This window comes from Colossoma macropomum, unplaced genomic scaffold, assembly GCF_904425465.1.
Source record: "Colossoma macropomum unplaced genomic scaffold, Colossoma_macropomum, whole genome shotgun sequence".
NCBI lineage: Eukaryota > Metazoa > Chordata > Actinopteri > Characiformes > Serrasalmidae > Colossoma > Colossoma macropomum.
In genome coordinates, this window is record NW_023494802.1 from 26651918 (window position 1) to 26678836 (window position 26919).

The 26919-nt window shown below is 39.4% G+C and overlaps 1 protein-coding gene across 2 annotated transcripts in view; it reads left to right on the plus strand.

Moving 5' to 3' along the window:
• plxna2 (plexin A2) overlaps nt 1-26919 on the plus strand; it is a 267455-nt gene that overhangs the window by 90213 nt on the left and 150323 nt on the right. For both annotated transcript variants that reach the window (XM_036590910.1, XM_036590912.1), the window contains exon 4: nt 23171-23305. In XM_036590910.1, the coding sequence (XP_036446803.1) occupies nt 23171-23305 (135 nt within the window). The remainder of the gene's footprint in view (nt 1-23170; nt 23306-26919) is intronic.

A 26919-nucleotide genomic window follows, 5' to 3' on the forward strand; every position in this document is an offset into this window, starting at 1 on the left:
TTCTGACTCGGCAAGTTAATCTTTATTCTGTTTTCATTATTTTATATCATGACTTTAAACTCCTCAGACACATCAAAATTTATTTATTTATTTGTTTATGTATTTATACTCATTGCTTTACGTCAGTCAGTATGGATAAAATACTCATTTTAAAGCTATATAAGGCTGCAGCTATGAGAAGCTCAAACATTTTGTAAAGCTTGTTGCATAGCTTCTATTCCTGGCTTGCCTCTTGCTACACAGGTTCTGTTTAAATTACTGGCTCATGCTTTTTTTGTTAATTTGTCCTTTTACAGACCTTAGAAGTTAAGACATAGACATGGCGACCTACGCAGTGAATTACATTTACATTCAATTTATACTGACAGGTTCACGTCTGCACTTTCGACTTTTTCTGTTTGTTTTAATTTCAAGAACAAAAATGTGGCAGTAGGTAAGATAATTTTTTCTTTCAAATTGAGATCATAATAAAATATCTCCTTTTACTTACACCGCATCCATAGATCCACATTTCCAGCAGTATTTCTCTACTTATGTCAAGGAGCTATGAGTGAGAATTCATGTTGAATTAAATATTTTTGTTGGTGGTGATAGCTCCAACTTATATAGGTTATAATTTAGCAGTTTCATTATTTTAGGATTTGTTTTCAATGTTAACCTTCATGATGCTGCTGTGTTATTGTGATACATTTTGATACATCATCACACGCGTCATGTCAGAAACAGTTGGCAATACATAGCCTTACTGCACAGTCATATTCAAGACATTTCCTTCTTGCCTCACCCCTCTCTGCTCCTCTCTTCCTTCTGCACTTCCCCTATCTCTATTTTAAAATTGGCCTTGAAGAGGTGCTGAAAGAAAGATAGGAACACTTGTCTGTTTGCCTTCTTTCACCAAGGAGGGTCACGCTTGGGTGGGCCGCCGTTTGTCCCAGCTTGCCGCTCTGACTTTTTTGCCACCTCCCTTCCTGTAATGCTTCCATCTCCGGCAGCGTAATGATGTTAGCCTGGTTCAAGCCTAAGTCAGTTTTTAGTCATGAAGTCTTCATGTCCTCATAGTTCACGTATTTGTGGGGAAAAAGAGCATGGTGACCTGACATTACATGGCCAACGGAGGTGCATATTGACCCAGGGGAGAGGAGATAGGAGTGGAATCCAGATGAGGGTAATTGAATTTATGGTCACTGTCACTCCCAGGGAGAGGTGGGCGAGATATGGCCAGAAATGAAACATAATGATAATGAAAAACATTCATGATTTGCATACATATAATGATATTTTGTTGTCTTACAAACAAGCTATAAAGGACTAATACAAAATGCATCAAAAAAGGCTATGAAAAACCCTAGCGTAATGTTTTTTAATCTTTTTTTTATGATTATTTATTATTAATAAAATAAGATGATGTCACTTTTTACTAGTTTATGCACTACAGACACTATAGACGTCTTGTTTACAGCTCTCTATAATTGGTCTGAATGTGTCTTTTTTGGGATGGATGCGGTGATTCAGTGTTTTGGCGTTCTGACGATACCTGTGAAACTGAGCATCTTGCAAGCGATACATCCAGCGACTTTGCCGATGGCCACTTTAACTCTTTAAAATCTGCTGCCAGAGGAGGTACGGCCATTAGTGAAAACGTCAGCATGTAGAATTATAGCTTTCTGAGTGCTGTTTTCTATCACTATAAAAGATGCAAGAGGCTTCATTTATTTCGTTCCTGTATTTCTATTTTTTTATGTTGGGTATGCTGTGAGCACCTGAGCTGATTCAGACTGCAGTTTGAATCAGTAAACACTTATTATTGTTTTGTTTACTCATACTAACTACAAAAACACGACTAAAGCTTGAAGCACAGCCCTATTCTAGTATTTTTTTTTGTTCAAAGAGTTAGTTTGTGACACAAACTAAACAAATTGTTCTTTACGTGCAAAAACAAATCCAACAACAGCCTGGAGAAATCAAATTATTAATAAAGAAGAGTCGATTAAAAGACAGAAAGAGATGCTTTTGTGTGTCAACCTTAAAAGAACATACTAATAAAAGCATATTGTGACATCATTTATCATGTTAATGTATTATCATATAACCCAGCCATAAGACAGTCATACCTTCTCAAATCCCATTTGACCCATCCCTGACTCCTCCCATGGAGAATGAATGGACTTGGTGATGGACTTTCCATTGTGGAGAATGTTCCTCTGCTTGTTCAGTTATTGATCTGCTGCAGCAGCAGTAATCTGTTAGGCTTTATCTTTGTGTATGGTGGCGTATGTCACTAAAGGGGTGTGTGTGTTACTATGTAGTGATATTTAGTGCTGTAAGTTTTCCACAGTGGCATTTGATTGCTTTATGGTGTGCGGTAATATATGTCTGAGGACAGAGATTCTAAATGCACTGAGAATATTGATGCTACGCTTCGACAGGCCTTTTTAGAGAGCTCTCATTTAGAATAAGCTATCAGTCGAGACTGAATACGCACGTTCATGCACAGCACGATTTCACTCTGGGACTGCTCATATAGTCTGCATACTTGAGCATTTCTAACGCCCTACTGTGATGTCCCTCTGCATGCCTTCTACACTAAAGAGAATGTGAGACTGTGAAGAAAATGGATCAGGTTTGTGAGTAAATCTGCACACTAAAATGATGGCTCTCTCCCTTTGACCATCTGTATTATATATCATATCCAATTGGCTTGACTGCAAGTCCTTAGACTGTGGAATGAAACCCACCAATTTGACTGGATGAGACCTGATTTTACCTTCACGTAAAGAGCACATCAACACATACATTTCTGTTTTTTCCTGTTACGATAGTCGACTATCTTTCATCAGGCCAAAGTGCATAAATGCAATTGGTTTGCAAACTTTTGGTTTGGGGATAAATCCAGCCTTGAGCCTTGGTCCTCCAGTTTTCATTTTTTCTGTTTTATCCTCTCACCTGCTACTCAGGGTTCAGCAGATCCATTTCTGCTCACGTAATTGTGTACAGATAACGAAATTGCATTCCGTTTATGCTTGTGTTAAATGTGGGCGAGATCCATCTCTGACCACCTCCGATTGTGGTTTGAGTGATCTGATTGTAATCTGATGACAGTGCATCCTGGGAGTGTTTACACCTGGCTTTTCTTGCGGTCAAGTGACATCTGATCATGATCTGATCACCAAAAACGCACATTGATACAGCGTGATTAAGGACATAATATGACTTCCTTCGAACCTCTGCTGACAGCCTTTTCAGGCCTGCACACACAGGGATGCGGTTTTAATAGATTGTGAGGATTTTGATGATGCATTTTCACAGAAGCCAATTTGGACTTTTTGGGTGACTGTTGAGTTCTAGTGTTTGTTAGCAACATTAGCCTCGCAGTTCCAGTTTACACTAAAGCAGGAAAGTTTGGACTTCCGAACGTGCCTTGTCTGATATGAGGTAAGTGGAAAATTGTATAAATTTGATTGTTTTTTTTGACAAACTATTTCTTTAACGACTAGCAAAAGTGTGTTGAGCATCTGCGAGGAACACATATGTTCCTAGACATGATGGTTCATACACACATGATCAATTAGAACACTTCCCAAGAGAGCTGTCCACAAACCTGTGTGTGTCTGTTCTTAATAGTTGTGATCAAGGTACCTTTTTCTAACAGTGTTAAAGTGCTAAATATTCTAATAACAATCAAATTCCTTGGTTCATAAATCTGTGGTTTAGTTGCTTCAGGATGTTGTGCTCTCTCATGTATTTTTGTTTGTTTATTTTTTCTGCTTTCATTAAGCCACTTTACAAAATAACAGTGTGGAAGAAAAGGAATTAACCATTTACAAGAATGTACAGACCAAATTTAAGTCGGTTTGAGTTTACCTAACAAGTTGATGTGGTTTGAGGCAGGGGTGTGATGATTTAGGCCTAATTGGTATCCTAAGCTTTAATTACTTGTTAGCGAAAGAAGCTTTGTTGCTTCAGTACAACACTAAAACCAAGCAGTCTTGGCTGATAGGCTGTATTTGTGCGAGGGGGGAAACTGTAAATATAGTTTTTCACATAACTATCACTTTATTATTATCCACTACAATCATCTCAGCTGGACTTCTGTAGGATACAATGCAAATGCATATAAACATGTTGTTGTCTATATCATTTTTTATGTATTTGTGTGCATGTGTGTGGGTTAGTGTCAGAGCTCACCACTGTAAGGCCAATCAGTGACACCCCCCCTTGCCTGCTGCCGGGGGGGGGCGGGCGTTGTTATGGTTACCACAGTCCATAGTGGAGCCTGGCGTCAGGGTTGTGGCCCGCTTCTCTGTGGCAGGAAAATAAGCAGGGTCAGATCACCCAACCATCTCTCTGAGGGGCTGACCCCCTGCCCTCATCCTCCCGGAGAGAGAGGATGGTACAGAGCCAAGAAGAGAGAAGGAGGAAATGACAAGACAATAGGCAGCTTGGAATTTGTGGTATGTTGTGAAAAATACTTAAACGGTTTGAAATGTTTGACGATATAGATATTGAAAACATGAATAGTTTACAAATGTAAACGGAACTTATTATTTGACAGCTTACGGCTACTAGTGCAATATCTTTGGACAGCCCGATGCACTTGGGAGAACACTAACGGCCAGTTACATCAGCTGCATTGGCTAGCATCACGCAGCGTGGGGGAAAAGGAGGCCGTTCTACTCACCCAGTTATGCAGTTATGCTTTCTTGGACTCCTGGATCGAACTCCTGATGATAGAGCCAACGTTTGGGTGATTGTGCCACTCAGAAGCCCAAAAAGAAAGGATTTTTATTGCTATAAGTCAAATATCCTATAAATTAGCTAACAACAGCAAAATTAAATTTTTTATTGAATTACTTTTAAAATGCATATAAAATGTATGGAAAACTAATGACTATTTGAGCCACAATGCAGAGAACAGAGAAAGTTTTGGCTTAGTAAAGAAAAAGAATAGTGAGGATAGCAGTGAAATAGAGCACGGGGCACTCTTGGTCAAAACTGCTCTCAAAGTGTGTGTGTGTGTGTGACTCTGTGTGTGAAATGTCCTGTGGGGTCACAGCTATCAGATGACCAGTTCAGATTAATGAATACAACTCTGCTTACAGACCTGCTTTGGCTTATCTCAACTCTAAGACCACCACACAAGAAACCACCCCCCCTACACACACACACAAAGTCTGTACATGTGTATACCTGGCTGTGCTTTCTCTCTCAACACCTTCTACTCATTTCTTTTTGGTGTCCTAATTTCCAGTGTCCTAATCACACTTTTTTGCAATTGCACTTTTTTTCTTTGCTTTTCCTTCTGATTTACACTCACTCGCTCTTTCTCCTTTTTTCCTCTCCCATTCATCCCCCTCTCTCCGAGTTTCATGGCCATATATAGACTTCACTGTGGCAGTATAGAGTGATTTGTGAGTGCTATAATCAGGGTCTTTAAGCAGCATTCCCCATAGGTGGCCTTAAAGCTGATTTATTGCTGGCACTCTCTGTCCGAGAGCGTATTTCAGATCCCTTAAAACCCCAACCCGCGCTGCCCTAAATTAACCTTGGCTCAAAAGGTCAGTGGATAACAGGTTTGGCTTGGAGGCATGGGGAAATATTGATTGAAGCGAGAGAGGTTGGGTCATTTAGGACGCTGCTCAAATTGTGAGTGTCTGAATTCTAATGGCTGGTACCTCTGCCCAGACAAGCCTCCAGTATAGAATCCAAAGTCCATATAGGTAAGTCCGTCCACTTAGCAACTCCCCTGGGAAGGCATTTGCAGTTATACAAGACCAGGCTCCTGTGTACTTCAAGGAAAAGGGACCGCGAAACCCAAAACTGATAGCCCAGCTATTTCAGTCTACTAGTAAAATCAGAAAACTTTGTGGTCTTTGACTCAAATAACACTAGACAGGTTGCCACCATGCAAACATTAGGTCAATTTGCACTAAAAAAAGCTACATATATTCTGTCCTAACAGAGTGGCCTTTTATACATGTACATAATTACAAGTACATAGAACTGATAGCTAATGTTGCAAAAATATTTATTTTCAGACAAAAAACAACACAAAAATGGGTTTTATGTTGTTTAAGGTACTATAAAAACACATATTTCCTCAGCACTAGGGGCAAAAGTTTGACAGCACCATTATTGGTGTATGTAACTTTTTGTAGTCAGGATTCTTGCATTCGCATCAACGTAAGAATGATACCAATAAAGTGACTGGTTGTTTTTGTTGTAGGGCAAAACTTCTAGCCACGACGTTTAACGTTGACAGCTATGCAATTCATCTTTTACCAGCCTCACATCTGTATTAGAATATGTTCCCTTGATCATGGTACTTTTTGTGCTCTAATACAACTGATTCAACTAATCTAATTAACTAGCTCATTAGCTAATTAACAAGCTCTATCTGAGTTTAAATGGGTATATTAGAGCAGGAAAACACTAAAATATGTGGGGCAGGGGTACTCCAGGACCAGAGTTGGAAACCGCTGTCCTAGATATGAATTTATTGATAGCAAACACTTCATGTATCACTCTCCTGCAAAGCTGACACCACTCTAATGGTTTCTTGGGGACTTGTAGGCCTGTAAAAGCAGTACATGCAGGCCCCTCTAATGGCAGCAGAACTTGGCCTGCTCCCAGCCCCAGATGTGGAGCATGTTCTCTGGTTTTAGATTGCAATCTTTCTGCCTCCATAAACATCCGCTGCTGGGCCTGAACTGGGCATGTGGAGGCAATGATGGACGGCAAAAAGGGACTCAGAGAGGCAGAGCAAGAGCAGGAGCAAGGCCAGCAGGCTTGCAGGTCATTATTACTCCCTGCTGGGTGCTGACACATAGGGACGAGGAAAGGGGTAAGAGGGAAGAGAAAAAGGGAATGGAAACCTAATTGCAAGTTGCAAGTGCGAGAGACGAGCACAGGAGAAGTGAGTGAGTGACCTTATTGAATGACTCACTCTGAACTCTAGGGTCCAAAAGTTTAAAGAGTTGAAAAAGAACTACTGAAATGGATAGGAATGGCTAGAGAGAGAGAGAGAGAGAAAAAAGAGAGCAACAGCATCGGGAAAAGTATCACAAAGTATGGGAATTAGCTAGGAATTGACCCGTCCAGACTGCGCCCACAAATGTGTTCTGTCGTAGCAACCATTGCAAGGTTAGACAAGCTTTACATAACTTTTCTTGAACTAAATGAGAGATTGTTTTGATCTTTGTTTCGAGTTGCTACGTAACATTTAGTTTTCATTTTAAAATGTTACACTATTGAGCTGGACCGTTTTGTTGTAGCTAATTGAAACTAGGCAGATTATAAATGACAATGAAAAATTAGCCATGCTGACGTACATACAAAGTGAATATCCATGGTAATTTTTTGCTAATGCTAAAACTCCAAATTTAGGTAGTTTGACAGAGAAAGAGAAGGTATTTTTCCCAACGTACTGTAAGTCAGTTGCAATTTGTTGATGGAGCATGGATAGGGCAATGGACTTCAGCCGGGACAAGTAAGCTCAGGGGCATTGATTCGTCTCTGAATCTTCCTCCACGCTTCCACCCTCGCCATTTCTGATCACACCCTCACACCGCTGATGACAGACCGGCCTTCTCTCACTCTTCCCTCCCTCCCTCCCTCCCTCCCTCTTTCTACTCTCTCCTTCAGCCCTCCCTCTTACATGCTGACTGTCTCAGCTTAATAGGCTGCTGTGGCAAGTGCCAGTGATCACTCTCTAATGTCTGTTTGATGAAGATGCCACAGACTGTCAGAGTGATAAAGCAGTGAAGTACATCTGTCAACTCCCGCCAAGCTCACTCACTGCTGTACGCGCCCAGTGATATGTAATGCTTTACGGGCAGGGATTATGGGAAATGTAGTTATGCTTCAGTAGGTCAACCCCTCAAAACTGCAGTTATTGCTGACGATAACAAAAACATGCTGCTATTTTATATGAATTGTTTTTCACACATAGAAACAAGCAGAGAAAGTTTGTAAAGAGTACAGATTCTTAAATTTCACTGATACCACATTTGTGATTATGTAGATGAGATATTTTATTGGATGTGCACACTCAGACCTGGAAGTACAGACATTTTTCAGGATATGTTGTTGAGGAGCTTTGACATTAGATAATCCACTTGCCTAAAAAGGCAGGTCTCTAAATCTGGAGTTATATAGAGAAAATGGGACTCTTTGCAATCATGCAAGACCTAGTAGACCATCAAAACTGTCACCACCAAAACTGTCACATAACCAGTCCTTTATCTTTGAGAGAAAGTCAGTCAATCAGAAAATCACCCCAGAGCCCCCAACATCATTGAATGTGTTGGGAGTACTTAAACCATGAGAAGCAGAAACTGTCAACTTCTGAGACTGAACTTTGAGGGCTTTGGAGGAAAAATATCTCTACAGAATTGTTTGGAAAACTGAGAGTGTCTCCTGAAAAGACTAGAAACTGTAATAAAGGCAATAAAGGATGGACACACTAAATACTGAAAAAAATGTATATTATGTTTAGCTTTTGAGCATTTCTTGTGAATGTATGTTAAATATCTGGATTCTGCTTTCTTTCTGACATTAAAAATAATGGCCATTTTGATGGGAAATTAAATAAGTGAATGGTGGTCTCTGATTTGCACAGTATTGTATTTTGCAAATAAATGTAAAACACATAAACAAACTCTAAAATGAATGATGTAATTACATAATTACATAAGTAGTGTAGTAAAACAACATAACTAGGAGAATTTGTAAGGCTTAAACACTCTTTAGGGGGTTTAGGGGTTAAATTGTTTTTTATTTACAGTTTGGGGAGTTGAGTGGACTTTAGTTGCTGGAAGCACAAAACTTTGTTACAAAATCAATGTTCTTTTAGTGAGGCTTTACTCTCTTTTTCATTAGGCTATTTCCAGGAAATGAACCATAACATTGTGAATTATTTTGAAATTAAACTCTCTCCTGGGAGTCATTTTAAATATTTAAGGTAGTTTCCCTTTCAGTATTTTTTTTCTCTTTCTCTCTGTTTTACTCTAGATCTCCATCACTTTATTATCATCTTTAAACACTTATTTGGAAAGGGGAGACATTATCCTTGAGCGTGCGGATTTCTTCCCTACAGGCTTTCTAAATTCACTTGATGGAGCGCCGGTAAACATCGGTGCGCTCATGCTTCTGAGAGGCTCTGTGCCGTCCCCATTGATTGTGTTCTAGCCTCTGGGCTTGTTTGTGTTTCCTCTTGCTCCTTTGATAGTTTCTGATCCCCCTCCAAACCCCATTAAGTAGCACCTCTCTCTCTCTCTAAAACACTCATTTGCCTGTTCTGACCTCCACTCCACACGTTTTATTAGGTATTGGCGAGTGACTTGGGGGGATTGTATTGTGGCTTTAGAGGTTGCTGACATAGATGTCTGTATTTCGTCTCTCAGTGTTTTTTCTTCCTACTTATGGATTTTCATTAATTCATAAAAGAATCAAATAGTTCATATTTTGTATGACTAATTTTGATAGTATCTGCGAGATTCCATGAACGGATATCTGTTTAGCCCTGGAGAAGGAGAAAAAAACAACAGCAAAAACATTAAAAATGGTTTATGACTGAACTTAATGTAAAGCTGTGCTTACCTTATCAGGTGACAGCACTGGTGTTGCATAGAGGTCAAATCTGAGCGCTAGGTCTTCAGCTGTGCAGAATTAGCAAGTTGGCTGATCTCAGCATAAATGCTCTGCCAGCATCACAGTGCACTTCATTCTACCTTTACTGACCCTCTTTAGTGAGTCCACTGCTTTAATTTGCCTCTGAGTATACAGGTTCGTGTGAAAATGATGGATTCACGTTGGAGGTCGGAACAGACATATACAAGTGCTCTGTTTGTTTTCTCTGAGCTCATTTTACTCGCTGTAGGCAACCTCATTTCTGAGCTCACCTTAAAGGAACCACAATCTCTGTCTGCCAAACTGCTTTGTGGATCAGACAGCGGGACGAGAGGACACTCAAAAACGGATGGTGGAGGAATGTGGCCTCAGAGTAAATATCAGTGTGGGACATTTTAGGCCAGTTAAGCGTTAGGAAAAAAACACCAAACACCACATGTTCAGCGTGAGTTTTTACCCTAAAACCCACTCTCAATGAGCTGCCTTGGACTGAGTTCACCATTTTGGCTGTGCTTCAGCTCTTTTACTCGGCTCTAAATATAGGTCGTAGTTTTTTGAGTAATTAGGGTTATTTCTGATCCGATTGCACCGCAGTACCTAATTCATTCAAGATCTGGTTTCTGTTTCCATGCTGTAAGCAGGAGTGAAAGGCTGACTCTGGTTCATGTGATCTACACACTGGTCAGTTCAGAGAGTCTTTTAAACATGTCAATCATTTGTTAGGAGCACACAAAAAGTATGAAAACATTTCATATGCTCCAGATATGTGTCCCGATTTCCACCTTTATTCCAAATACTCATCTGATTTTACTCCCCTACACTTGGGATGGAGAGGGCCATGGGGTCACCACTTTGGGAAATTCATTTAATACGAATGGCACAGGTTATTTAGCCGCAGGGTGTCCGATTCTTAATATAGATGAAAGATTAATGAGGTATATGGCATCCACCTTTGAAGTCATTCTCAATTTTGCTATCCCAGGAGGAAAGGGTTAATTCACACTGATAGTGGAAATGGGAGTTATTCATTTCTTTAGCATGCGTTATTATGCCACAGGTCCATACCACAATACTGCTTCTATTACGTTACAGGCCAGAGCTTGATCGCTTTATAAAAAAGAAACAAGAGATAATTGACAGTAATGTGTTTAATACTATAGACTAAAAGAGCCAGATAACTGCAGTACTAATGTACAAGCACATCAGTCTTAATTTGTCTTGTTACTGGTGATAATTCTGTTTTTAATTTGTTTGCAACCATTGAACCCTACACTTTAAAAAAACATTGCATGAACTTAATTGAATAAAGCCATTCAGTCAAACAGAGTGGAGCATATGCATGCTTTGTTACAATATAAAATGCAGTTTCTTTAATGTCCACACACTGGATTTACTAAAGCAGGAGTACATCACAGCAAACTAGTGAAATATTGCACATCTTTGGTTAAATTATATATCAAAAAAGCATTTTGTGCTGTGGTGGATTTTGTCAAATTGATATAATTGCAAAAGAATTTTGAAACTTGCTGCATGCTTCCACCTTTTCCATGTACTGTACATGTAAATTTACCATTCTCAGCATTGACAGCCAAAAACACCTCAGGACAAACAAAAAACAAACCGCTTGTACTTTTGTTCACTTAAAAGCAAAGAAGATTTAATCAGTACATTGAATAAAAAGTGGGATACTAAACTTGTACACTTCTATTACTTCTATTCTAGTTAGTATTGGAAAGTGATAAAAACGTTGGGTCTCCAGGTAATTGACTTAATTAGCTTAGCCATGTTTTAATTGAGCGTTCATGATAAGTTCACAACACAGGAAAGGAGAGGGCACGTGCAAACTGTATCAAAATTAGGAGATATGATTAACTTCTGATTGACTTATGCGATCGATTTTGCATACCTGTGTGTCTGTGTGTGCAAGTGCAAAGCGTGGTGCATCTCTGAATACTTTTTTCAGGCTATTTACATTGGTGTGCATGATCATATTTGCATGTGGTTTTGAATGTCTGGGAACTGTGTGTGGAAGGCGTTGAGAGTGTGTGGACATATTTGCGTTTGTGTGTGTGTGTGTGACACTAAGACTTCTGTGGCTGATGTCCCTCCCAGCTTTAGGCTTGTGCCAAAAGGATGCTTTTGATGTGGTCGTGTATGTTTGCTGGGAAAAGCGTTTGAAGACTGACCAAACTCACACATACTCAAATCCTCTCTATATTAAATTCACATTGAGTCTATATTCACTCTTTTGTTTGTTTTTTTAGGTATACCTACCTAGTACACTCATTGGCCATTGGCCATTTTATCAGAAACACCTACTACATAGGTGCACTTTGTTGCTCTACAGTTAGTGACTGTGTTGCTGCAGAATGTATCAGCCCCCTCCACCCCATCTGTCAATGAAAAAAGAATGTTTGTGTGGTGGACAGTTCTCAGCACCACAGTGATACCAGCATTGTTGCATGTTAGTGTATTTGCTTTTATAAGTGTGCCAGGCACAGAAACATGGCTGGGGTTTTCACATACCTGGGCTAGTCTGCCAATCAAAAATATCCAGCCATCAGTGGTCCTGTGACCAGAAACTGATCACTGCTTGAGATGGCCTGCACAAATTGTGCATTAAATAAAGATGAGCTATAGCAGAGGTCTTCAACTCTGGACCTTGAATCCAGCATCCAGTCCTGCTATACCTGCTAGACTAACACACATTAAAATGCCACATTCTAACAGAAAATGACAGTGAAGCCTCAACAACAAAGTATAATATCAACTGTTTTTGTATTCACTGTGTCAATTCTTTGCCGAGTTTCAGTACTATCTGATGATGGTAGTTTTGGGGTTCTGCCAGGTCTTGCATGGCTGTTAGGAGTCCCATTCTCTTTTCTCTACATTTCTCTTTTGTCTACATCATTTTTTTAACACCAGTTTGGAAGCTTAAGTTTTTTCAATTATTCCTCAGAAACATCTCCTGGAGTAACCTGCACTTTAGTAGCCATTTTGACTGGAAATTAAATAAATGGAAACTTCTGCACTGTTCTGTATATGGTAGGTGTGGCTAATAAAATGGCCATTCAGTGCAGGTACTAGGCAGTAGCACTGTATACTTATGTTTTATTTTTATTATATTTGGCAAATATTATTCTCTATATCTCACAAAACAGTACTAAAATATGTTGAAATTGATTTGTGTGCACATGTAAGTGTATGTGTTTGTGTGTGTGCATGTACGTTTAACCTGGAAACAAGCTAAAAGCCACTGTGTTAGAAATCATTTACACTTTAGATGATTTGCATTAGTAACTTAATATGATAAATATGCTTAATGCACCATCTACGATAAAAATACTCACCACTTCAACATTAAGAGCAGCACTTTACACATCACTCTTACACGCAGAAATCATTTTAGAAAAACATTAGTTAGAAAGCTCTCTTTCTCTCTCTCTATCTCTTTCTCTTTTTTCACTCTTTCTGTCTTTCTCTCTCTCGCTCTCCCTCTGTGATGGCCCAGTTCTTCTCTGTGTTTGACATTTAAGGATATCCTCCTTCAATAAAAAATGTTTTTTATTCATGTCTAATAATACAAGCACTTTGTTCTTTGTTAGTGTTGTAAGCTGCCAACGGCACTATGTACAAGTTTTTTCATTAAATTTGAGAAGTCAGAAGTACATAAATTGTGCGTGAATTTGCTTACTTTTGTGTTCATTCAACAGACAAAGTTGTGACCCTGCCAGTGTTAACATCCAGATGGTTGTTTTTGCTCTATTTTGACAAGGCAGCACAGTGATAGGTGCGCGTGTAGACTGTCTCAAATACAGTGCAGAAGAATCAGCCGGAAAGTGTAGTCACCTTGCTGAAGTAGAACATCTACAGACTCAGCAGAATTTAAAATATTGTGTGTGTGTGTGTGTGTGTGTGTGTGTGTGTGCATTCCACCCACTTCTGCCTTTGCAGCCATAGCCAACAGTGCGTAGGCAGAAGTTAAATGAAAAATTGTAAGGACAAGAGGAGAGATGTAGTGTACGTGGCCTCTCTCTCAACTCCAGGCTATACAAGGCCTTTAATATAGCTCTCATTCATCAGCTGTAGGCCATGACGCGAGTGCGTCTTTGCATTACGGGATCATTTACTCAGTTAGCAAATCTAAGATTTGACCCTTCTTTTGCATCAAGGCTGCTGCAATAATTCTAATGCATGCATTGCCTTTATGTGTCGCATGCAAGCAGTTTCTAGGACATAGATTAAACCAGGAGTGCCGAACACTGCTCCTGGTGATGTAGTTCTAGCCCTAATCTAATCTAAACCTAATCTGATCCGTGTATTCAAAGAATTCAGGAATATTTGAACATTCAGTGGACTGGTAAAAAGTTAGGAATCACTGTTTTCCATAATATAAAACCAAGTTTGTTGCAGGTACATGTATAAAATGATTCTAATATGATGCTACTGCTCTACAACTTTATGAGTTTCAGGTTATTTGAAGGGAGCTGCAAACACAAAGAAATGTTTGATGATGATCCGAGCTGTAGATGATTCCATTATATTTCAGAAAGCTGTATAGCAACGAAGATGAACTCATATTTGAAAAAAAATACTATAAACAGATAATTACAGGATATTACTTAATAAGATTCACTATTTTTGCCATATTGTAACTTGAATGATGTTACCAAAATACTGATGATGTTACATAAAATAACATTGGGAGTAAACCAATGCTTTATGTATTGCTTTACAGTATAAGTTATTATTGAATGTGTTTTAAACATAACAAGTGTTTTGGGAGTGCAACTGTGTTTCATTTAATTCCAGCCAAAGTTATCTCTGGAACTAGGGGTGGGCAATATAATGATTTTTTTAATATTACTGTGACAAATCGACTGTACACCTCTCTGAGCATATTGTGGATATCGCCAGTACTTAAAGAGCACTGACCAACTGTTTCATTACAAACAAAACATAATTAGTCCTGCTTAATTGGCTGTAATGCAGTATGCTGTGCAAAATGCTGAATATACTCTTTGCATCTATAAACTCGCAAGTACTATTGCTTTGTCTCAGTTTAAATTGATCAGTCATCAGAAAATGCCTTGAAGTACTGAGATATATATTGTTAGAAACTAGTCAAAAATAGAAATGTAACACTTTTGGACTGGCTCCCATTTTGCAGCAGATTGATTTTTTTTTTAGGATTTTTTCCTAGAAATGTGTTGCGCTGCTTCAGGCAAATGGTGGTCACACCCAGTACTAATGTGGGAGTTTTGTTTCGTGACCCACACTGTTTTTGCAGGGTTTCAGTAAAATCTTTTCAGTAAAAAATGTTGCATTTTTGGTTAGTATGTTTTTACCATCTGCCCTGTGATGGACTGGCGACCTGTCCAGGGTGTAACCTGCCTTCTGCCCAATGACAGCTGGGATAGGCTCCAGCACCCCACCGTGACCCAGAAGGATAAGCGGTTTAGATGATGTGTGTGTGTGTGTGTGTGTGTGTGTGTGTTTTTGCCATACCGCCCACCTCTAGTCGGAACTAAACTTTATAGGCATGTGGATCACATTGGGCAACCCTTGATTAAGTCTTGGCCTATTGTCACAGAAATGGTGGTTTAGATCAGGCTTAGGCTTAATCTTTTGTAAGTTTTATATTTTTTGTGTAGTATTTTGATATCATTTATTGGGATGCTATACTGAAGTCAACATTCTGGTATTAAGGCAGTCCAGGCTTGTTAAATAATTGATCATAAAATCTTTGTTGGAATTGCAGTATTGAATATCTTTGAATGTGTGGCTATCATAAAGTCTATAAAACACTCCCTCATGAAGGATGTATTCACGGACCTGCTGTGATCTCTATGGGAATCCTACACAATGGGGTACCTTGTCTGGAAATGGATGTGTGAATATGGGCGAGAGAGAGAGAGAGACAGTGAGAGAGCACCGTCTCAGACTGACAGTTTAATCTGTCCTGTGGTCTATCTCAAATCTGCCGTAATCCATTTTAACCGTGTTGGCTCGTTTGTTGATTCGCACACACTGACTGCTTCTTTATCTGCCCGATCCAAGCGCTGACTGGATTACCATGGAAGAGTGAGAGAGAGAGCAAGCGAGAGAGAGAGAGAGACTCTCTGTCCAGACAGCACTCGGTCACGGACCCTAATTACTTCACGCCTGAGGGGTTTCCCTGCTCTAACAGGGTCAAATGTCATCAGCTCATCCTGCTCAGGAGGGGTTAAGGCAAAAGACTTTGGGGTTAACAGGCAGAATAAGACCATTATTTCTCCTGCCACTGACCATATTCAAATACATTACACCCATTAAAAGCTTTTCTACATATAGTCAATAGAAATGAGCACCTTTTTAAACATATTAAAGACTTGGCAGCCTTATTTTGAGGGAAACCAATGTATGTAAATATCTGTGAATATTTTTGTAAAACATAGGCAAAACTCAGCCCATGTCTGATATCTGTTGCACGCTAAGCAGAGCGCAACTATCAAGATTACTATCTACATGTCCATGTGAGTTTTAAGCTGTCTGATGGGAAACAGTTACCTGCTCTGCACTCTTTATGAGTGTTTTGGAACAAGATACACAAGCTGCATTAAAATTGTGCAAGGTTCACAGAATCACATCTTTTAAAAGTTACAAGCATCTAGATTTGAAGTGTTTCATGAAAAAAACACTGACAAATTATGCAGCAACAGATGGGCTTCAGTCAGTAATTTGTAAACCTACAATGTGCATCTACATGGTAGGTGTTTCTGATATAATGGTCAATGAGTGTAGACAAAAAGTATCTAATAAAGTGGCAACACATTGTATACCTAAAGTATTAGTAGCCTAAGTGGCAACACAGAACAACCACAACCAACAACCAGGAACAGGCAAGCAGAACCGATGTAGAGCATTGCACAACATTCATGGTCTGGCAGGGCTACACTGGAGCTCATTTTCCAAGCCTAATTTCAACACCTATGTGGCACTAGTCTGCCAGTGACCTACACTCAGCACTACGAATGCTCTCTCAGTCATATGATCTTTTCCACAGCAACAGGCACAGATCAAGTCATTTAGATCAGAGGTGTCCAATTCCTGGGCCTGGAGAGCCAGTGTCCAACTCGCATCAAGCTTGATTACGATTCCTCTCCTCACAGCAAGGTACAGACCCCCTGGAACCACAGAGCTGCATATCATACGAAACAGCACTAATCAAGGGTATAAGGTGGATAAATACACTATGTAGTATATATGTAATAAATACACTATTCCTAAAAAATACAATCTATTCAGTGGACTGTACAATAAATGGAGATTACAGATGGTTCAAGGATAAACAGTACATTTCACAGAACGTAACCGAAGAAACTTAAACAAAATCAAGTAAAAACTCGAGCTGATTTAAAATGTTACTAAATGATTAATAATATTATTCTTTTGTTCTTGTTGACTATCAAAGGACCAGATATTATAATGAAATAGTTTTCATTTTATTTTGTTCTGAATAGAGGAGTTATCTTTTCATTCCTTCTCCAGCAATCCAAACTGAAACTAATTTGAGTAATAGCATTCGTTTGATATAGCATGCTGTTCATATATTCAAGCTATTGAAATAACTATAGCAGGAAAACGGTTACGTTTATTCAGTTAAAGCTTGACCAAAACGTTATAAAAATTGTACTTTGGTTCCCCGTTTTTAATTGCTTTTTAAAATTTTAAAATGTTAAGTGTTTTCGATCACAGTGTGTGAAAAATACCATCATTTGCCCCTTCCCTGGTCAAATTACATGTTTTGTTGATATTTTGATTTTTTTTTAACACAACCTTTACAGGGAACTTAAAAATCAGATTTTCCTGCAGAACCATACATCCAAGGCAAGAACCATTTAGGAACATTTATTTTTAAGAGCATACTAATCCTGGCAAAAACAGCCTGTTTTCAATTCGTTGTTTCTGTGATGTCACAAAAATATCTGCCTATTCAGCCTACAGTAGTTTGGCTCTGCCCATTCATACTAGTTATAAGTAGTGTTTCAGCTTGGATTGATTTTTGAATGAGGCACAAAACAGGGCAGCCAATCAGAACATAGGTCATTTGCATACATTAGTCTTAAAGTTCTGTGTCTCAAAGCACAATAGATGCTTATGGCTCCTTAAAAAGATTGTGGTTCTTGTCCATATGCGTAGTCAGGGGGAGAGCTGGGTTATTTCAACTTTTACAACAACTCCCCTTCCATCCCTCTCTCTGTGGCGGTCTCCCTTGCTCCTGTAGAGAGTTTTCCATTTTTTTTCACAAGTCCCAGTCTGCCTGGATTACACATCTAATCCATCACCTGTGTCAGCTTGAAGAATTCAGGTGTCAGCAAGCAAGCCTTCTCTCTCTCTCTCTCTCTCTCTCTGTCTCTCTGATGGTTTAAAACAGACTCTTTTGTTCTTCCTGCTGTACTACAATAGCATCTCCCATAATGCATGTGTTACAGCCGCGGCCTTCAAGCACCGCATGTCACTTCGCATCCACGCACACCTGAGCATTAAAAGAGTCCTCAGCCTCAGAAAGGAGCGGGGAGAGGGAGAGAGAGAGAAAGGCTTTACGCTTTGATAGCAGGCCCACTGTGGAACTATAGGACTTTTGAAGCATGATTGTGTTCAGAATAAAAAATAGAAGCCAGCCAGGAGGCTTGTGTGGAATTTCTTGGAGCTCCTCTTGCATGGAGGCCGAAGACGCCTTTACTTTGACTTACATATTATTGTTAGAAGCAGCATGCACCCACGCACTTGTTTTTTTCTATGTAAGCTTCTGAAATTGCATATAGATTCCTTCAAACCCATTCATCAACATACCGTGTGTGAGACCACCCACAAGCCACTGTTGAAATGAGAAAACAAACAGAAAAACAAAATAGCCTCAATGAAAGGAAAATAGCCTACAACCAAACATTTGCTATTCTGTCCAGCAGCCAGGGTTGCGACTAAAGGAACAGTGAGTAAGAGGTGTGTGAATAATTAAAGGACAGAGAGGGAGAGAGAGAAAGTGAGAAGGATGGTGCGAGGTGCGGGTGAAGATAGAGAGCAGATGAGAAATGTTTTCTTCAGGTGTCCCACCCCTGGAGACACTACTGCACTGAGCTGTGTACTACATTGCCCTCTACAATGGATGAAGGGCTAGGAATAGTAGCCCTGCATTAGTGTAAGTGCAAATGTGTGTGTGTCTATGCAGACCTTGATTCCTGTGAATACACTGAGGCGTAACATATAGTCATATGCAAATGTTTAAGCACCACTCGTCAAATTGCATGTTTTGCTGGCTTTCTAACTGAAAATAAGTACACATTCTATATAGACAACACATTGTAATGCACATTTACTCTTTATTTGCAGAATTGAATATATTGTGGGAAAGTAAAATGTGGTCTATGCCAAACTTTTTTTAATGTTCCCCGATATGTTTAACTTGGCAAATACACAGACATTGTGCAATACAATTTTCAGAAAAAATGCCATATTTAAGTTTGTTCCCTGAAGAGGATGTGTTAACTTACTTTAACTTAGAAAATCAACAAAACGTGTAATTTGACTACAGCGTATACTGTATAATTAGTGTATTCTAGCTTTTGCTCATGACTCTGCACATTATAGCTTGAAATAGTTGTCCGAACCTGGTGCGACCTGGCTGCTCACATCAGGTTTGCATGTAATTTTCCAAATATGCTTCTGCCTTCTGCCCAGCGCCCTGAAAATGTCATTATTGTGAAAGCCCTAGTTAAAATGCAGATTCCCTCCATATTAGAGCATTGTGTTCATTACAGTATCAAACAAATCACTTCTAAATATTAATGGTTTATCTGGTGACACCAAAACATTTAGGAAGCCCCAATATTGGCTGATGTTATTGGCCGAATGATGCATGGGTCAAGCTCTAAGTTTAAGTCCTTCAGTGTCTGACTTCTTAATGTAAAAGGCAGCTGGAAAACACTGAGATTTGGAGACCTTGGGACAGAACTGCAGCTAAGGGGGGGGTTACGAACATTAATTTATATTCCGTTACACACATGCAGACACACACACACACAGGGGAGGGTCCACAGAAATCACAATTGCAGACATTGCAGAGGAGTGGATATTGAAAATACAGAAAGCAAGCATACAAAATAAAACTGAAAATATGGAAAGTGAACACAAAGTAAAACTGCAGAAGTCATTACAGAGAATAATAAATGTCCCCTGCAATAAAAAATGATCTCTCTCTCAGACCTTTTCATAGAGAGACAGCAAAAATGAATGAGCGAGGGCAACTGAATGTGAGTTAGAGCAGGCAGACATCTGAGCTTGTGTGGCTGTATGTGTGCACTTTTTAAAAGATTGTAAAGATTTAACATAAATAGCTAGATATCACATTTGAAATATTAGGGCTCAACTGATGAAAAATCTGATTTCAGTAGTATTAGTCAAACGGTGCTTTATTGACAGCTGTGATTGTTAGTTGTTAGCTGTGAATTGCCAGATATAACTGGCATTTTGTGTTTCAGGAAAAACTCAAAGAATCTAAAATACTATACAAATTGTAGAGCAAGGTGCAGAGCTTTCCATCATTCTCTCAGACATTGTTTTATCACAGTTTTGAACCTAAAACATTTTGTAAAATCCATATATGGATATAAACACATGACATCGTCAGGCAAAACAGTCCCCAAGGAAATCCTGTTTCTTTTAAATTCATCATTATTTTATCATCAACATATAAAAAAAATCTGTGAATCAGAAATCAGAGTTGGTATGTTTTTTTTTTACATTGCACCCCTTCACATCAAAACATTGTGAATTAGTTTGTTTCTCAGTGATTGTATTAGGCAGAAATGTTGAAAATTTGATTAAATTTCACTTTAATTCTTAGCTCTCTGCTATCCTAACACTGAAGGTCAGGTAAAACGCAGTGCTCCTTTAAGCCTTGTCTGTAGAATAGTTGGCTGCGGGTGACAGAAAGTCAGTGCAGTGTGTTCTTGGTCAGCTCAGCCGAGGAGAAAGGCCTCACTGACCGAGTGACATGTTTTATGTATGAACATATTTACCTTTACGAGTGTGTGTTGGCACACTGTAAATGTCAGTTTAGGGGCTTGAGGGGCTGTGAGATTTCCTCCCCCAGCACGCATGCTTTTCTCATCCATGACCATACAGCGATGCTATAGTGGTTGGACCCACTATGCTGGAGATTTTGCAGTTGCGATTGGCTACTCTTGACTTTGCTCAAGGTTATGTTGCTCCGGAGGAACGATTGCATTGCACGACCATTGATTCATGCTTTAGGGGAGTCTCAACAAGTACCAGGCATTCTAGTTCCACAGTCACATCTGATTCAGTGCTCTTTCACAGCGCAATTGATGTGAGAATTAATGATTGGTTGCATGCACTGTGTGCAAAGGAAGAAGGCAGTAATCCTGACTTTTTACTACTCTGTAGTTATTTGATTTGTTAGAAAATAATTGACTGACGTGTATGTAAAACCTTGGATGACAGTGCTGATTCTATATCTGTGGTTTCTTCAAGCCATATCAATGCCTAGAAATCAAGACTGGAGGGTAAAAGTCCTAAAGTCATAAAGGCAGTAGCACTACAGCACATAAAGGAAAAGTTCAGCAGAAAATCAACTGTCCAAATTGTTTAAATGATCAGCCATTCAGACATGTTTTTAGTACTGAGCTGAAGCTATGAGGCTAATGTAGCTAACAAGTAATGGGGGCTTATAGCTTACCAGTTAACATTGTGTAAACTACATGTTTGAATCATCACATATTTGCCTCAAACTGTGTTGAGTTGTTAAGTAATCTCAAATTGACTTGCCTATGTGGTTTCTCACATTGTATGTTATACTGTTATCTGTAATAGCTGACCATATTTATTGCATAGCTGGAAACAACAGTAGCAACCACTGAAGCCTAAATTTGACTATTTTTATAAATAATAGTATGTCATACAGCGTCAGAAACTACATCTGCAAGTTTATTTGACATTATTTAATAGCCTGATGTGGTTAAAAGCAAGTGCGTGATTTAAGCATCCAGTCTGTGCAAATTGGTGAGCCACATTAGCCTGACTCCAGTGCAAAAATAAAGAAACAAGTTTCTGTAAATAAGTTTCTGGTAAAATTTAGTAATTTGATTTAGGCAAAATTGCTGCCTAAAAATCAAGTCTAGTTTCACGGTCAATCTTTGAATTTCACCAGTACCAAGTAATTGGGATTTTATTATCTTTAGTACAGCCTCATTATTTAGCCATAAGGTTGAACTTGTGCTTCAAGTATCTTCTAGACAGGACTATGCTGTTTTGTCCCATCACAAGGCTTTGAAGTTCGACTTCACGTCAAGATCAGTCTTTTGGTGCTTCTGCGCTGTCACGCCCCCTCTATTCTGCCATTGTGAAGTCTCACTAGACAGACGGCTGACCCAAAGTTGACCCCCCTCCCCCCCAACACACACACACACACACAAACACAGCACCACTTGCGAGGCAATCCCAGTGCGTCTGCCACTAATGGCTGCGTGGGGAGTTGGGCTAAATGGCTTAATGACTAAAGGATGAGACCGCCATGTCACATATGCGAGCTTTGATGTCATTCAACAGACTCATTTGACAGTGTGACTTTGTGGCCTTGGTAAGAATAACAAGTGATTACTAAGTTTTTTTAATTGAGTAAATGATCCTTTGCAAAGAGTAAAGTAAGATGGTTATACATTAAAGCTGTTAAGAATAATAGAGAAGCTTTGTTGTTTAAAAATATTAATGGACCTATATATTTATTTAACTTTTAACCACCATTATTTTAGCCCTTTCTTTGAGTCTTAACTGTTGTGTGATTAGGCTGTCAAGATTAATGAGTTAAACTCAATTACTCAGTTAAAATAATTAAATAATTGATTAAAATTTACCTTCTCGATAAATCAGTAATGATTAGTTGGTAGTTTCTGTGATGATAATCGAGGCGGCACGGCTCACAGCAAGAATGGCCTGGGTTCGATTCCCGGCCGGGTGACCAGGATCATTTCTGTGTGGAGTTTGCCTGTTCTCCCCCTGTCTGCGTGGGTTTCCTCCCACTGTCCAAAAACATGCAGTCAGGCCAATTGGACTTGTTAAAATTGCCCCTAGGTGTGAGTGAGTGTGTGAATGTGTATGTCTGTCTGTCTGCCCTGCGATGGACTGGCGACCTGTCCAGGGTGTATCCTGCCTTCTGCCCAATGACAGCTGGAATAGGCTCCAGCACCCCACCGCGACCCAGAAGGATAAGCGGTTTAGATGATGTATGTATGTATGTATGATATAATCGACTGTGACAGCCCTAGTCATGAGGCATCATGATACACTGAATCCTGCTTTACCACATGTATGGTAATGTGTATTGTATTGGGAGCGTCAGACTCTGATGTTGAAGCAGATAAAAATGTTATGAAATGCATGTCCAAGTCAATAATGTTATATTATCTGATGGCAATATAATATCAAAATAGGGGTTATGTCGGTTATTTACTCATGTGTGTCTTTCTTATTCTTCTTCTTTCAGATTCGTGTGGATGGTCCCCCTCATGGTGGAGTGCAGTACGAGACAGTGTCTGTCATTAAAGACGGCAGTCCTATCCTCAGAGACATGGCCTTTTCCGTGGACTGCAACTACCTCTATGTGATGTCTGAGAGACAGGTCAGTGTGACATGCCTACTTATAGGAGGGTTTTCTTTTTCTTTTTATTATTTTCTACATTTTAGAGTAATAGCAAACACATGAAAGCTATATACAGGGTTTGTGTGTTCATATATCATTATAGATCAGGGGTCGGCAACCAGAATGTTAAGAAGAGCCATTTTGTCCTTTCAATAAAAATGAAACCACCTTGGGAGCCACAACATTTTATGTCCATTTTACCATCTTGGCTGTAAATATGTATCAGTATGTGCTAATGCACAGGTATAGGCCAAGACTATAATCCAAACAAAAATGCAGACTCAGCTATAGCCACTTTAATCGCATCTCCTGCAGGAAACTTTCTGCATTGCTATTGTGACCAGTAGTCTGCGCGCCAATCTTCAGGTTTAAAGGGTGAATTAGCAGTTATACATATACAACTCCAGCATTTAAGACTGTTTATTGCTAAAACTGTTATAGAACGATCAGCAGACCTTTGTTTTACTGCAGTAGAGGATTATTTTATTTTTACCTAAAAATCTAATTCTGCTGTGGAGCCGCAACAGGGCAGTTAAAGAGGTGCATGCGGCTATGGAGGCGCATGTTGCCGACCCCTGGTATAGATGATATATCGCCTAGCACTATGCTAAATGTTAGGCATGGAAATTTCATTTTATGTCATGGAAAAGTCATGGAATTCCATTGTTTAAAAGATGTACGAGCCCTGCATGTAAGTGAAAGTAAACAAATTACAGCTATTTTATACTGTGGATTCCTCAAAGTAGCCCCTGCTTTGACAACTTACTTACTCACTCACTCACTCACTTACTGAGCATTCTGTCAAGCATCTTCATTAAAACCACCAGTCTATTCATACAAAATAGGCTGATGCGTTGATTAATTTGCATAAATGGGCTGTATGGACAGGAGAGTGGACAGTACTTTTGAGACAGTGTTTGTGTTTTAAGTGAGAATGTTTTATAGTCCCTTTAAAACTGTGCGGATAGGTGGTCAAAAATGGAGCAATGCTCTCTCTTCTCTCCTCTCCTCTCCTCTCCTTACCTCTCTATGTAAACCACCCACTACATGATGGCAAAAATACAATACTATCCACTAATGACAGAAAGAGTCAGGAGAGTGACCGCGTCAGCGAGGACATGAGAGGTGGTGGACGAGTGGAGCGAGAGAGTCGGAGAGAAAGAGAGGGAGATGAAGGTCACCTCTGGGCAGCCGTAATGAAGTGAGCTAGAGCGGAGTGGCAGCTAGGCATCAGAGCTGTCATATTAACAAGCGGCAGCGTCAGGGGAGCGGAAAAAAGAGCCATGGCACGAAAAAAGCTGCATGTCAGAGTCAAGTGATAGATGACTGGCCCGCTTCCTTATGTGGGTGGCCTTTTTATAGCCCATGTTTTAGACACCCGGTGCCCCGCTGGAGTTCAAGTGTAGACCTGAGGGGTCGAAGCAAAGTCGGGAGGGCAACAGCGAGATAATGAAGGAGAGGAGTGCTCAGGGATGCTGCTGTTTGTATTTGTCCAAAAGACAAAGTTATACTATGGTGCCAGTTTATTAGCGACACCTATCTTATATCTACACTCACTGCTCATTTTATCAGATACACTTACTACATAGGTGCACTATGTAGATTTATAATTACTGACTGTAGCCCACCTGTTGCACAGTTAATACCACTGCACCATACTACTGTGTCACTGAAGAGCTGAGAACCCAAATAATGTGATCAGCAGTAAATGTATACCTACAAAGTGCACCTGTTCGTTGCACTTGTGTTTCTGATAAAATGACCGACAAGTGCAGCTACAAGGTAGCTAATAAACTGGTACTGTATGTTATGTGCTGCATTTTACTTGCACTACATTTTAAGTGTGCAGAGTTGATGCTGATATAGAACTATATTGCTAATGTTGCACTTTGAGCAACATTTTAGAAACACATCAGATTTTTAGCATTTAGTTGTTTTTACTACTTACATTCTTTCTGCTCCTCACAATCCAGGTAATTCCAAACACATTCAGTGATGTTAAGGTCAGGCCTTTGGAGAACACCAGCAGTTGCTTTGTTTGATTTGTACTTTTATTTCTTTTCTGTCTCTTTCCTTTTCTCAGTAACATTGGACTGGAAAATAAATAAATGAAGGGTAGATGTGCTGCATGCCGGTGCACAGATGTATTTAAAGAGACAAATTTAACTCCAGCAGAGTAGTTTGCAGATAAACTAGCTGTATGACCTGTAAATCAAGCATAAAGTACACTTAAATTCAAATCCATTATTTGTGCTTCTGAGTAATACATTTTTATTCAAGAACTTTAACAATGAATGTACCATTTGTGTTTCATAAATGCTAGAGGTACGTACACGTGATGCTAGTAGACATAGCATTGACACAAAATTCTGGCTGTCAGACACGCAGTGGCTGTCATCCACTGCACGCGTCAGTGCATGGAGGGGCCCGTGAGAGCTCTGATTAGAGTTCACTCTCCGAAGAGACAGAAACCTGCTGAGTCAGCAGCTCATGCATCTATACACATGTTCACGTCGCCAAAAGAGGAGGAACTCCCAACACTCTATCACCTTTACAACCCAGTGCCTCACCCCTGCGTCAGCTTGGACCTTGAGACAAAACATTAACAACCAATGAGAAATAGGCCCTGAGAGTCACACCACAAACACATACACCCACATACACACTCAGGCACTCTACACATTCCCTTAGATCCGCACCACAGAGCTAAGCAGTCCTCAGGGGCTGATTTTACCTCGAACCTCAGACAATTGATCTGGCTGCTAGTGCATTATAACGCAGACGAATCCCATCATAAAAGACCCATCAGCACTTCCCGTCCTTACATCACCCGTGTTTCCGGAGCTGCAGCTGATTAATTCAACATCACACTGTAAAAAACACAGCCTGACAGGCATAACGCTCAGCAAGCTCAATACAAGCGCTTCGCAGCTGTCTATGGCCTGGTTTGTGTCTGAGAGCACAAGGATAGGGTTAGGCGTTTTAACCTTTATTGCTATTCAGATATCCACAGTTTTAAACAAAATACGCTCCACAGTTTTAACTGAAAAGTATTTATTTTTAAAATATTGAATTAAACCTGTTTATATTGCTGTTTTATATTGTTGTATTGAAAAAACAAAAACACAGAAGGTTTAACATTCATTTATGCAGCTAGCTCGATTAAGTAAATGAATTAGGCCTGTTAAACACCTAAAATAATATTGATTAGACGTTCACAAAATAACAGTTAATAAATACATTAAATAAAATAAACAATTATAAAAAAAATGAACCCTAAAGAAAAAAAGTTTTTCTTCATTTGAAAATAAGTGCATTTTCTTGTTTCTGTAGACAAAATAAGCTTCATCATTCATTTTTCAGTGTATCTATCACTTTCACTAATTCAATAACATTATTTTCATCATATGAACACAGGGTTTCTATGAACTTGAACATGAAGATATTGTGATTTCTAAAGGAAGTGCAGTTCAAGTTTTCATTAACCACACCCAGGTGACTTCATGTTTGAACTAGCTACTGTAAATATAATATATACAATCAATACCCAAGAATGGCAGTAATAATTTATCACATTAATGGGTTAACTTTAA